The 13393-nt window shown below is 42.4% G+C and overlaps 1 protein-coding gene across 5 annotated transcripts; it reads left to right on the top strand.

The window, feature by feature from the left end:
* Positions 1-458: 458 nt before the first annotated feature.
* ganabb (glucosidase II alpha subunit b) lies at positions 459-12653 on the top strand. Of its 5 annotated transcripts, none has more exons than XM_080465295.1 (25): positions 475-497; positions 1467-1568; positions 1653-1761; positions 2080-2207; positions 3491-3670; positions 3835-3900; positions 5432-5489; positions 5577-5655; positions 5783-5879; positions 5982-6162; positions 6328-6481; positions 6608-6843; positions 7010-7136; positions 7245-7324; positions 7513-7653; positions 7941-8037; positions 8142-8243; positions 8928-9171; positions 9381-9445; positions 10183-10259; positions 10356-10430; positions 10537-10650; positions 10728-10837; positions 11061-11161; positions 11274-12642. In XM_080465295.1, exons 1-25 carry the CDS (start codon positions 478-480, stop codon positions 11381-11383), a joined length of 2853 nt encoding a protein of 950 aa, XP_080321421.1. In that variant the 5' UTR covers positions 475-477; the 3' UTR covers positions 11384-12642. The 5 variants fall into 5 exon arrangements, with proteins under 5 accessions (XP_080321424.1, XP_080321421.1, XP_080321423.1 ...); XM_080465297.1 differs by having other exon boundaries at positions 487-497; positions 5985-6162; positions 11274-12640; XM_080465296.1 differs by lacking the exon at positions 475-497 and adding an exon at positions 501-611.
* The last annotated feature ends 740 nt before the right edge of the window (positions 12654-13393 follow it).

Below are 13393 nucleotides of genomic sequence, written 5' to 3'. Positions count from 1 at the left end.
AAAAAGTTTCAACTTCAACACCTGATATGTTTGTCTTATTTTGAGCATCAAATATGGATGCAGATAAGTCCGTTCTGTTATTTAATTAACATTTAACATGGTATCAAACCTTTTTGGGACTTAGGTAGTATTTTGTGTCTCATAATTGTTAATTTTCAAGAGATTGTACATTAATGGGGGGAAAAAATTGTTTCAATCGGTTTTAATGGCTCCCTGAGCAAAGCGTGCGTCACTGACTGGAGCGTGATGATGACGTGTCGGCGCATGAGAGGATACATATTCGTAAGAAGTTCACATACATTCTTTTTTTTGTTTGTCATTAATTCATATTCTGAAAATGTAGGGGTTGAACTATGTATTTTTTTTTTAAATAATCAAATTGAATGTAAATAATCGGGTGCGTTGTTGAGATCTGACTTTGTAACGATCTTTGTCGCGGAGTGAAAAGGGGCGGAGTCTGACGGCTGCATAATCAAGATGGCCACCTTCACTGAGAGGTAAGACAAAGCAGTTCCGCTGCTTCATCGTCGATTTATCGCCGCTTTGGTTTACCAAACAGGCTCGACGCGGCGTCGGTAACCGCTGCGGGTAAACACTTGGCAAGAACGAGAGTGAGCTGCGTGTTTCGGGGTTTCAGGGCCGTCCGGGGAATCGATAGCGGATTGAATTAACGGCTTTGACTGCTCTTGCGCCGCTGCTAGCAAAGGCTGCGCAGTAATCTTCATCCAAATGGGCCGGTAACAGTCACATTGCAGCAAATAGACCGGACACTAGTCCGTCTGTGGAAAACAGACGCGTTGTAATCTTCAAGTCTCTGGTTGAAACCCGCTTCTCGTATTTTATCCTAATCTAAACGTCGTGAGTTCCCGTTAGCGGATGTGAAAGCTAATACTACATTTGGGTTTCAGTTCAAATCCATCATTCTCTATTCAGATTTGACAGGTGGACACGTAAAATAACCGACTTCTGGGTCCTCTTTGTAATTATGAGATGCTCACATTGTGCAGCGGGGAGGAGTACAAAACGGGAATTGATTAAAATTCATGTGACGCTTTTTTTGTAGCTGTTCTTCAAATGGGGTGGGATTACCTCGAAACCCGGATCAAAGTCCGGTGTGTCCGTTTTACTGCTCTCTGGTTTGAGGCCTCCTCAGCAATTATTGCTAAATCAACCAGGGAGTTCACGAGCTTCAGTGGTGCCTGGTTGGCGAGTGGATCATCAGATTATTGTGCACTTACTGACCCTCATGATCAGATTATGCGGAAATCTCGAGGAGCAAATATCAAGTCTGTAGGCCTTTGCTTGACTAAGTAGTTTTGTGGGTGTTTATTTGTACATGTCATCCAGGAATCCGTTATATTCGATAGTTATGCATGGTTCTCCCTTTTCTGTTTTCGTACCTCCTTAATGAAACTCAACCAGGAAGTAGACGTCATCTTTGTTCTTATAATTGCTATTACTTACAGGATGGCGCCCATCTTGGTCCTCTGGTTGGTCGTGTGCCTCACCGGGACTTGGGCTGTGGACAAGGGCAATTTCAAGACCTGCGATCAGAGTGCCTTCTGCAAGTGAGTTAAGGGGGAGAAATACTCCATGTGGGCATGTGAGGTTGTTGCATTGATTTCTTACTGGTGTGTGCTCCTGTGGAACAGGCGGCAGCGAGCGTTGAAGCCTGGCGAGTCTCCCTATCGAGCCCTGCTGGAGACTATGGAGCTGACGAACACCAAACTCACCCTGCAGCTCATCAATGACAACAACAAGGTACCCACAACAAATATAAAAGATCTCTGTATGCCACAATGTACTAAAAGTACTATTAAGTCATGGTTGTCTCTGAGTGAGAGCCCGATAAGCTTATATGCCACAATTGCCTCTGTGCTCACTGAAATGTTGCATATTGTCATCTGAGCACCATTTAACAAAGCCACAGCAGGATGTAACCTGAATAATTCTGCCCTTGGCTAAACCTTTTTACTGACTCTACTGTCATGTCTGAAAAGATAAAATGGACTCATTTCTTTTCTTTTATTCCTCTTCCTTTCTCACCCTTCAACCATTCTCGCTTCGTTTGGCTCTCAGGTGCATCTGCTGCTGGAGCTCTACCGTCTCCAAGGAAACATAACCAGGGTGAAGATTAACGAGCTGAAGCCACTCAAACCTCGCTATGAGGTCCCAGACGTGCTCATCAGGGAGCCACCCACAGAGCCGTGAGTGTCCCGCGAGGGTTTGGCCGGGTAGTGTGTGGCTGTGGGATTTGCCGTTAGAGTCGAGGTGGAAAAAAACATGCAAGGATCTGCAGAACAAATGCTACTTATTCAGAGCAGATTACATCTATTGGCTCCCACAATTTAAGGATAAAATTTACATTACCTTTTGGAAAATTAAATACACTTTTACTTACAATGTGTGTTTAAAAAATGGCGACAGCTTTGTTATGCTAAATAGTAGTTTAGCATAACTACTATGCTCCAGCCTTCACTCATATTTGGCTACAATCACTCCCTTTTTAACGTCTCCTGTATCAACATCCATCTTCATGCATTTGTCTGCTACTAGTTCTTTTGCAGTATTCCATCATTTTCTTAAAACAGTTTCTTATAGGGCTGGCCAAAATATCGATTTATTCTGTTTTATCAATCCTTCTGGGTTTCCATTGTTGCACTTTTGCTTAAACCTGGGATAAAGCTTGAAGATTTAAAAAAAAAAATTTTTTAATTAATTGACGTAAATACACCGTAAGTCTCCACCTTCGCAACAGTCGTAGACTGGGTCTGGTACTCGCAACCTCGTCCTCCGGTGGGAGGGGTGCTCGGTGGAGCAGACTGAACACAGGCAGTATTTTTGTTGCTAAAGCCAGTTTAAGTCGCAGCCGCTCCATTTCACTGCATAGTTTAAGGCAACGAGCCTTCAGACGTCTCTTTGAAAAAGACGGCCAAAAAAATAACACACAGCTTGCTCAAAGCCGTCTAACTTATGTGTAATGTAGAACCTTGTATTTAGTCGTCCACAATGCATTAGAAGGCACCTTTAAGGTTCGATTCCTCCATTTAAAGATGCAGCAAGGCAGCACACATCATGGCGGCACCTTCAGTGTCATTTTGTACCGTTTGATAGGCGAGTTATCAAAAGCAACTCCAGACAGCTCATATTTACTGAACCAAACAGAATATACAGAAAACCTATTACTCATTATGGCGTGAAGTCAATACGACTGCTGGGGAACAGCAGGCCTAAAAGGGAAAGTTACCAATTAAAATTAAACTTTTTTATCCATCTTCCAAGTATTTTATCAAGATTCTTGGCTCTTTTGTTAATGTAGCAGAAAGTTAAGTTTAACTATGTATACATGTCTTTACTGATCGGCCGCCAAAAATAATTGTCTGATTTCAGGTTTTCAACCATAAATTTTAGTACTGTAATAAACCTGAAGGTTGTCATAAGTGTGTTTCTATAAACTGTGCTCACTTTTATTTTTGTCTCTCCGTCCCAGCCTGTCCATCTTGTCTCAGGATGAGAATGGGGTGGTGCTATCCCTGGGGGTGGAGTCTCAGAGGGTCATCATTAGCGCACGGCCCTTCCGTCTGGACATCATGGAGGGAAGTGAAGTGCTGATGTCGCTGAACTCGCGCGGCCTCCTGGCCTTTGAGCACCTGAGGATGCGCAAGGACACGTGAGAAACTACGCATGCACCCACGTTGACAAATGCCAGCAGGCTCTTTTAGATCCACGTCCTCACTCCGTGGATAATTTTCAGTTTTTGTTCCCATGATATGGTTTGTTTTTTGAGTATTGTCTCTGACTCGTTGTTCTGTCCTCTTCTCCCTATCATCCCAGTTTCTCCTATAAAGTAACTAGCACAGTGGCTAGCGTGTGGGATAATATCAAGAGGGTATTCTCTAGGTAAAGATCCTTAAGATTTGTAAGTGTGTATTCTGTCCCTTGTGCTGCCAATAGTGACCAAATGTAGGGTCCCCCCATCATGCCAAGGACTCGATTTGCTATTGAGTAAATGTGAGTGAGTGTGTGGTTGAGTGTGTGCACGGCAGTGTTTGATTCAATCTTTCTTTAAAGCATCCTATTGGTTGGTATCTAAACAGTAATTTTAAAGAAATCAATTCAATCACAAAAGAAACTGACAGATTACACTCTGGAATTCACTTTTGATTTTCATGTCGCTGTTTTACTGACTAGCAAGAGGAAAGAGAGCAACTAGGTCAAAATGTGAAGGAGCCATTTAGGAAATGCTTTGAATTAAAATAAAATTTCCCTCACAATTTGAATCAAAGGTTGTCCTTTTTATAACCGAAATAGAAAGTTGTGGCATCTGATGTCATCAGTGTGGACTTAAGCAGCCATCGCTGTTTGCACCAGCTCTGTTCTGACATTAGCTTTAGTCAGGCCTGTACTTAAACCCTGTGTCCAAATTAGCAGTGAAGTAACTTCATAGGAGCATTGAAGGGTTAATGAACTCATTATGTGCATGCTCCACCGTGTAGAAACACTGTATAGATGTTGGGGACAAATATAATCCGTTGCACAAAGAAGCCGTTTTCAGTATCTCATTAACCAAATCATGCACCTCTAATGTCTTTCCAGCAGCTCTGCACATAAACTGATTTAACGTTGCATGGCTGACTGGGTTTTTTTAATCGGTTGTCACAAAACTTCACTTGTGTACTAAATTATTACCGTTTCTTTTAGTTGAGGGGTAGATAGTGATGATGTTCTGTCTTAACACATGTAGTTTTGGTTTTAGGCCACCGCTTGCTACTTGGCTCCTAAACCAAACAGCAACACCTCTTTTTGTGGTTATACTTCAGTTTTAATGAATCAATGATCAGGATGGGCCACGTCGTTCATCTTCATGTACATAAAATGAATTTGCATTTTCTCAATGCAAGAATTCCTTTTATCTGGAGACATTATTTCCCACATAAAATGTTTTTCAGTCACGCTTTTGACAAGCTCTGGTCACCGCTGTTTCCTGCGTGTGCACCTCTTCAGGTTATGCACCCCTGGAGTTTCTGACCTCTAAAAGCGTCTTATTTTAGAGCTCGTATGTAAGATGTTTTTGGTGCAACAGCAAGGTCGTCATTACAATGTGGCATGTGTTGGACCTCTGGGTAAAAGTTATCTGTGAAGACCTTTTGTGGGTGTTGCAGCCCTCTCGAGCTTGAAATAGCCACAAGGCAGGAGTTGCTCATTCCTACTTTCCGTTAGAGTGAAGTAATCTAAGACCTTGTAGAGTACTGGTTAATTGCCAGAGTTTGGAGTCAGGAGGCAATCGCCAACCTCCCTTGTCTGTCTTTCCTTTTTATGTTAAACATAGTTTAATTATCCTCCCATTTTATTATAACTTGAGATGGAAGCGCACGCAAGTGACATGTCTATCTTTCTCCTGCTCTTTTCCTCCTCTCCTCCCGCTGAGCAGTCAGGTCGACCCAGAGGGTGAAAAGAAAGAGGAGACTGATCCTGCAAGCCAGGCTGAGGTATCCCACAATAAAATATACCAGCTTGCATCTGGAGAGCAGATATTGTTAAACATGAAATGACTGTTTCCCCTGTTTATCTGTCAGACAACAAAAGAAGAGGAGAAAGTAGAAGATGGGATGTGGGAAGAAACGTTTAAATCACACTCCGATGGCAAACCCAATGGTAAGCCCCTCTCATATTTCAGGTTGTATGTAATTTTATCCAGGCTTGTATCTGCCTCTGAGCACGTTAAATCAGTTGAGTGAAACCTGGTGTCCTTGTCAACTTATTGGACGTTTTTGCCCCTCAGGTCCATCTGCTATTAGTTTAGACTTTTCTTTGCCGGGAGTGGAGCACGTGTATGGAATCCCAGAACATGCAGATCCTCTCCGGCTCAAAACAACAGAGTGAGTATCTTTCAGCACATCATGTGCATTTGAGTTCCCCAGGAGGCAGATATTTCTGAACGGTATTTGTTGGTAATGTACATGTTTGCTTGTGTCTTTCAGTAGTGGAGATCCGTATCGTCTTTATAACTTGGATGTATTCCAGTATGAGCTGTATAACCCTATGGCCTTGTATGGTGCTGTCCCGGTGATGTTGGCTCACAATGCTCAGCGCACCACGGGCATCTTCTGGCTCAACGCTGCAGAAACCTGGGTGGATATAAGCTCCAACACAGCAGGAAAGGTATTATAAACAGCCTGGTACAATCAATAAATGCATTGATTTTAAAATCTCATGAACCCAATTTTCATATACGTTGATAGTAAAATCTTTTTTTACAGTTATGACGTTAGTTTTGCACAAATTTATAACTCAATCGTCTCCCTCTCTCTCTCTCTCTCCTCTCAGACTGTGTTTGGCAAAATGCTGGATTATGTTCAGGGCTCCAGTGAAACACCACAGACTGATGTGCGTTGGATCTCTGAAAGCGGCATCATTGATGTCTTTCTTATGCTGGGACCAACTGCCAAAGACGTCTTCTCTCAGTACGCCTCCCTTACAGGTATGAACATTGATACCAAGTTGTCCGCATTAGTCTCCTTTTCAGAATCCTGCAGGTAATGCTGTCTTTTCTAGGATAGAAGAATTGCTCTGGTCTAATACATCTACTGATAACCTTGTCTGCCAGGCACCCAGTCCTTCCCTCCTTTGGCTGCCATTGGCTATCACCAGTGTCGCTGGAACTACAATGACCAGGAAGACGTGAAGTCGGTGGACGCAGGCTTCGACGAACACGACATCCCCTACGACTTCATCTGGCTGGACATTGAGCACACCGATGGGAAGCGCTACTTCACCTGGGATCCACACAAGTTTGCAAATCCAAAGGAGATGTTGCAGGGCCTGATGGACAAGAAACGCAAGGTACAGCTAGAAAAGCTCTTCTCTATTGCTGCACCTGTGTAATGTTGGCTTCAATTGTTATCTACTCTGCATCTCACTTCACCATGAATCTCACGATGTCACTGGTTTCTGACATATTTTCCCATATCAAAACTTGATGTTCAGTTTTTGTTTTTTTCCGGTCTAGATGGTGACCATTGTAGATCCGCACATCAAAATAGATAGCAACTATAAGATCCACAATGAAATCCGCTCTCGTGGGTTCTACATCAAGAATAAAGATGGAGGAGACTACGAGGGCTGGTGCTGGCCTGGTAAGAGACCGATGGCTCTACACGAATCACAAAATGTTGTTGACTTGCTGCACGTAGATTTACAGCAGCAATTTGTCATGGTTGCTCCGTTTATTTTCTGATGTTTAGGCAGTGCTGGTTATCCAGATTTCACGCGTGCAGACATGAGGGCCTGGTGGGCCAGCATGTTCGCTTACGATCAGTATGAGGTGAGTTTCTAGAAAGTCAATAATTTCAAACTGTATGTGCAGGTTGGGTATTGAAGGTCTTTAACGCTGCTTTGAGTAAAGAATAACGCCCACAGAGAAAAGCTCATTTTAAACCTTGTGTCGGGTGATATTTCTGTTGTTCAAGTGTCATCTGAGCACTACATGCAGTCTGTCTGTTCGTTCCTCAGGGCGCCATGGAGAACATGTACACATGGAACGACATGAATGAGCCGTCGGTCTTCAACGGGCCAGAGGTCACCATGCACAAGGACGCAACGCATGGAGCCTGGGAGCACCGTGACATACACAACATCTACGGCTTTTATGTGGTGAGTGCTGGATGATTGTAAATATAAGAAGTATCTTCACTTCCAGTCGTTATTTGGGGGCGGGGGGTAATTTAACTGTTGATCTAAAGCCATTGGTAAATAGCCTGTACTAATGTCAGACCGAAGTAGGTGCTAGAACAAAGAACTGGTCGTTGGTAATCCCTTGATGGTTGAATAACGTAGCAGCACGACTTGATGTCAAACTTCTTTTCAAAAAGTTATTCCAAGTTGTCTCACTTTCAAATGTTTGCCCGTTTCTTTTTCTAATAACTGATCCTGTTCCACAGCAAATGGCAACAGCGGAAGGTTTGATTCAGAGATCAGGAGGAGTTGAGCGGCCGTTCGTCCTCACCAGAGCCTTCTTCGCCGGGTCACAGCGTTATGGTTTGTTCTTCAGTGCTTTCACGTTCCAGATAATGTGCTCACGAAGCATTATTCTAAAGAACCAGGCACTGATGTTAATAGTTTGTGTGTTTATATGTCATCAGGAGCGGTGTGGACCGGTGATAATGCTGCTGAGTGGGATCATCTGAAGATCTCCATCCCCATGTGTCTGAGTCTGGGCCTAGTTGGCATTTCTTTCTGTGGTGGTAAGTTTGACTAAACTGGTTGGGTTTTCAGTTTTGGAAGTGACTTTGCATGCATCAGTTGTCAGTGTATGTGTTTCATTATATTATCTACCGTCAAGATTTGGTAGTCTCCTAAACCCACAAATTGCATAAGTTTCCTTTTTACCTTCAGTGTTGGACCATTTCCTCTAAGATTGTCTGTGATTGTTTTGATTTTTTAATAAACAAATTGTGATGAATAGAAAATAAACTGGGATTAATAAGTACAAGTGTAAAAAAACACTGAAGCAGGTTTAAAGGGGTTATAAATGTCATCTTTACATGTACAGTCTATGATCACAAAGCTTAGAGTGAAGCAGAACTGAGAATGAACAAGTTGGTTTCATTAAAATCGATCTCTTGGAAGTCGGTTGACAAAGATGCAGATTTCTCAGGTGTGTTTGGTCATGTTGTCATGGAGATGAGTACGAGTGGTTGCCATGGTAAGAGCGAGATTACGCCATTTTGGGTGCGAGTGTTTAATGTGGTGCTCAGGTTGTCAGATCTGCTGTTTTCTATTTTATAACATAAGGTCTCACTATCAGGGTCTGAAAATTGTCACCTCTGGTTGTTTTTCACAACGTTTCAAAGACGATAGTTAGTGCAGTAAAACCAACCGATCAAACCCGTGAGACTTCACTGAACTTCTCTCGCTCTCACTTCTAGCTGATGTTGGTGGCTTCTTCAAGTCTCCGAGCACTGAGCTGCTGGTGCGTTGGTACCAGACGGGGGCCTACCAGCCGTTCTTCAGAGCGCACGCCCACCTGGACACGCCTCGCCGGGAGCCCTGGCTGTTCGGGCCAGAAAACACAGCACTGATCCGTGAAGTTATTCGCCAGCGTTACACACTCCTGCCCTACTGGTACCAGCAGTTCTACAATGCCCATCGTACTGGAGAACCCATCATGAGGTGAGGACAGAATGTGGTTTTAATCAAACTACTGCTTAAAAATGGGATTACATGTCACTGCAGCTTCTTATGTTAACATAGTCAAATGTGAAGTGGGAGATGAACATTGTTTCCATTCCGCTGCATTATAAAAAGCTCTGAAACCCACTGTGTGGTTCAGGATTGTTTGAATGTTGCTTAATGTTATAATATCTCCACCTCTGTTGCAGACCTCTGTGGGTGGAGTATCCTCAGGATCCTGCTACTTTTGCTCTGGATGACGAATTCTTGATCGGTGAGACAAGAAACACCACAACTTGTGCTTCCATGTGTGAATAAGAACCCTCTGATTGTAGTGACCTTAAAGCCTATTTACACTGCAGTTTTCAGTCTGTTTTGTCTTAAGATGAGTCGCAGTGTATTCTAGCTTGGTTGTGTATAGCCTGTATAGGGATCGGACAAGTGGAGTTACAGTTTCAGATTGACTGGTCTCAGTGGGACTCGATAATTCTGACTGTTTTCTGTGTATGTTTTTATGTTCTTGTGAAGTACCAGACACAGTGATAACAGATTAATGCAGAATAGACATTTTCTGTCCACACAAGGCTAAGTAAATGGCATATATGGCTACTTGACTCATAAATGATGTTTAAGCTCTGGTAGCTTTGTTACAGTAATTCTCACACCTTTTTTTGTTATTGATGGTTGACAAACTGCACGGGGAGAAATACTGCCACCTTGTGGGGGGCGAAGGGGGACGCATGTATGAGGAAATGTTTCTGGGACAGATGAAGTCTTAGTACACCAATGTCACGCTTTACATTAACATGGCAGGAAATTTCCTTCAGTCATGTGGTATGGTTGAGAGTTCTAAAACTGCATTTTTATCTGGAATAACATGACTGTAGATAAAGTCTTGTATTGTGGCAAAACTACACAGTATAATGAAACTGATAATCTGGATACTTGAGTACAGCCTTCATGTTTGGACATATACTTCCATCCCACTGACATTACTGAACTCTGCTACAGGAAGAGATTTACTGGTTCACCCTGTGACTGAGGAAGGAGCTCGAGGTGTCACCGCCTACCTGCCTGGTAAAAACGAGGTAGGAGGAATGAACAGACTTCAACATTCAACATGTCGCGGTTGCATCGAATATCTTCAGACACTCTCGTCTTAACCCGTGTGTGTTTTCGCTCAGGTCTGGTTTGATGTCCACACTTTCCAAAAGCACAATGGAGCCCAGAATCTTTACATTCCCGTCACCATGAGCTCCGTAAGACTAACGTTTTTACTCGCTCTTTTCTCACTTCATCACTTTGTTTGCCTGTCATGATTTCCTGTCACTGCTTCTTGGTTCCTTATTTATCTTTGGTTGTCAGATCCCCGTTTTCCAGCGTGGTGGTTCCATCATTCCCAGGAAGCTTCGAGTTCGCAGGTCCTCCACCTGTATGGAGCACGACCCCTACACACTGTTTGTGGCTCTCAATCTCCAGGTAACTGGTAACTAGAATTCCCCTCCAACAGCTGTGGTCGACTGCCATCGCTAAAGGGTTAACTTTCTGTTCATCAGAGATCTGCAGAGGGGGAACTCTACATGGATGATGGCCACACCTTCAACTATGAGAAGAAAGAGTTCATCCACAGGAGGCTGTCATTCTCCAAGAACGTCCTCTCTTCTGTGTGAGTGACGAATAACCATCAGCATTACCGTGGACGCAGGCGTATTGGAGGATATACTTTCATTCCAGTTCAAATCTTTGTGATTCATGAAAAGACACACATGGAACTGAAACTAAGACATGCTAAGCTCTGCAGTAACTCATTACCTGACATTACAGGTGTTAATCTCACTTCAGTCTGTAAAGATCTTGAATATTAAATACTTGTTCTTTCTGGTCCACAGTGACCTTGCTCCAGATGCCCAGTTTACCACCAACTCCTGGATTGAACGTATTGTCATACTGGGAGCAAGTAAACCCAGCAAAGTGACCCTGAAGACTGCTGGTGAGTGCCTGATGTGCCTGCTCTTAATAAATATTGTTTATGAGATTATTTGACCTCTGAAGCTGTAAAACTTCTTTTTTAATCTCCACGGTTTGTTCGTTATAATTTCCAGGTGGGCAGGAGAGTCAGCTCGAGTTCGACTTTGACGCCTCCATGTCCATTTTGACGCTGCGCAAGCCCGGCATGAATGCCGGGGCAGACTGGACCGTGACGCTTCAGTGACGGGAGAACCAGAGCAGCAGCAAAATGACTGAATGAAAGCAGGGAAATAGGATACGTGACATTAACTGCACACCCACACACTTGAACACTCACCCAAACATGTACAACTGTTAGTCGACCTGAGCCACTCAACTTCTCTGCCATTTCCCGCCAGTAACACTTATTGCCTAACAAAACTGTTTTAGGGTTACTATGAGAATTATGGTTGGATGGATCACCATTTGATGTGGATCAAATAGTTTTTATTGTTTTGAGTCGGTGCACCCAGAAAGACATCCCTCCCCCTTATTTTTGCGCATACATTACTTTGTGGGATTGTTTGCCATAGGAGATGAAGGTAAACGTTCAGAGGAGTACATGTTCCACCTGCTGCTGATCCCCTCTGTATATTACTGACTTGATGTTTTTCCAAATCATTCCAGGTTTTTAAATTTAGGTTTCTTTATTTGTGCCTCTTTTTTTTCCCTCTTTCTGTCGCAGGTGGGCTCGTGCGACTAAACTAGTTGGGGTTTTTTTTTTTCTGCCCCAAAAAATGTCGCTCCTTTGCATTTTTTTGGGGGAACCTCTTTTGGCCAGTTCATTACTCTGCACCTCCCGGAATCCACAAAGCTAAATATGAATCATTAAAATGACTTCTACTTGTATCATGTGATCAGAAAGTGACCAGATCGGTCGGTGGGTGCACACAGAGGGGATTTTCAGCTGATGTTGTGAACAAACTCGACAAAGGGAATCGCTGCCGGGTGCTGAACCACTCGCAGTTTGTGGGTCATCCCGTTGACGTGCTTTCTTTGTTTTATCAAGTTTTTCTTCCCCCCCATCTTTGTTTACTAGAATATTTTTAATGCACTTCAGAAGACTAAGTCCTTAAAAGTTGTTTAGATTACCATGTGTTCCTAGTTATCGGGACAGACCAGGTTTTCCACTGCATTGTTTGGCTCATTGTCCAGATGTAGTCTTTTTAGAAATCTTAATCCAATCCACGCATTTGGGCGACTACAGAAACGAGTTGAGCAGCTATAAAGATTAAAATGATTCTCTAGAGAATTGGTTTATGTCCTGTCTAATTGAATCAATTTTGTTGTGAATTTCTCTGCCTAATGGTTTTTAGTTTGAATTGAAATGTTGCTGCATTTTTGTTGGTGATGGCTTGAACTGAAAGAAATGGAATTGAAGGATCAGACTTCGGCTGTCAATCAAATTTGTCTGACATGTTCTAAAAGATGTGACCAAGTAAAAATAAAGTTGACCAACTGTACAAGGAAGTGTTTTTGATATTAAGATGCATTTTAATGTAACTTTTGAAAGAGGTTACACATGCTCACATTAAAACCAAGGGTCAACGACAGGTGGGCTGAGATATCAAGTAGTAAATTTTGTCACGACTGTCTGAAGAATGCAGACAGCCTTAAAAATGGTAAATACAGATTTACAAAAAGGGGTATCCACACATTAACACTTGTGTTCACGATGTTTACCACAGCATAATCATGCAGTTAGTTTAGTTCTCAAGGTATATTCGTGTAGTCGATAAAAATATTTTAATTTCATAATCCTTTAAGTTCTGTTACTACAACATAATATTTTCTGATCTTAAACAGGGGAAGAAAAAAAAACATGCCCATCCTGTTGGTTATCCACTGTTAGACCATTGTAACATGATGGAATGGTAAAATTAGTCTTAAAAACATAACGATAATCAGGGAAAATGGAATATTTTAAAGGTGTTATTATCAAGTTTTTAGATTTTGTCATTTTGAGTGTTCTTTGTGATAAATTCAAGTCTAAAGTACAGTTAAACCACTGAAATAGAACAAACTCTACAATTTAATTCTTCATGCCTGCTATTACAAGTAGACGTCCTCTAGAAAGTATTTTGACTTAATTTCCCCTGAATATTGAAGCTGTTTTTATGAATTTTGTTGAGATTTTAAAATAAATACCCTCATTAAAGAAAGTTAAAGCTAAAACTGAACGTAAATGAATATACGTACTTAATAAAGCGAGTCT

This window comes from Lipophrys pholis (genome assembly GCF_963383615.2).
Source record: "Lipophrys pholis genome assembly, chromosome: 6".
NCBI classification, from domain to species: Eukaryota; Metazoa; Chordata; class Actinopteri; order Blenniiformes; family Blenniidae; genus Lipophrys; species Lipophrys pholis.
This window is presented reverse-complemented; position numbering and strand designations above follow the sequence as displayed.

What these genes read in the sequence shown, in the direction of transcription:
- ganabb (XM_080465295.1), top strand. Translation starts at nt 478, where the DNA reads ATGGCCACCTTCACTGAGAG. An exon ending in ATGGCCACCTTCACTGAGAG is followed by an intron (nt 498 to 1,466) that starts GTAAGACAAAGC and finishes TATTACTTACAG; the next exon opens with GATGGCGCCCATCTTGGTCC. An exon ending in GCTCCAACACAGCAGGAAAG is followed by an intron (nt 6,163 to 6,327) that starts GTATTATAAACA and finishes CTCTCCTCTCAG; the next exon opens with ACTGTGTTTGGCAAAATGCT.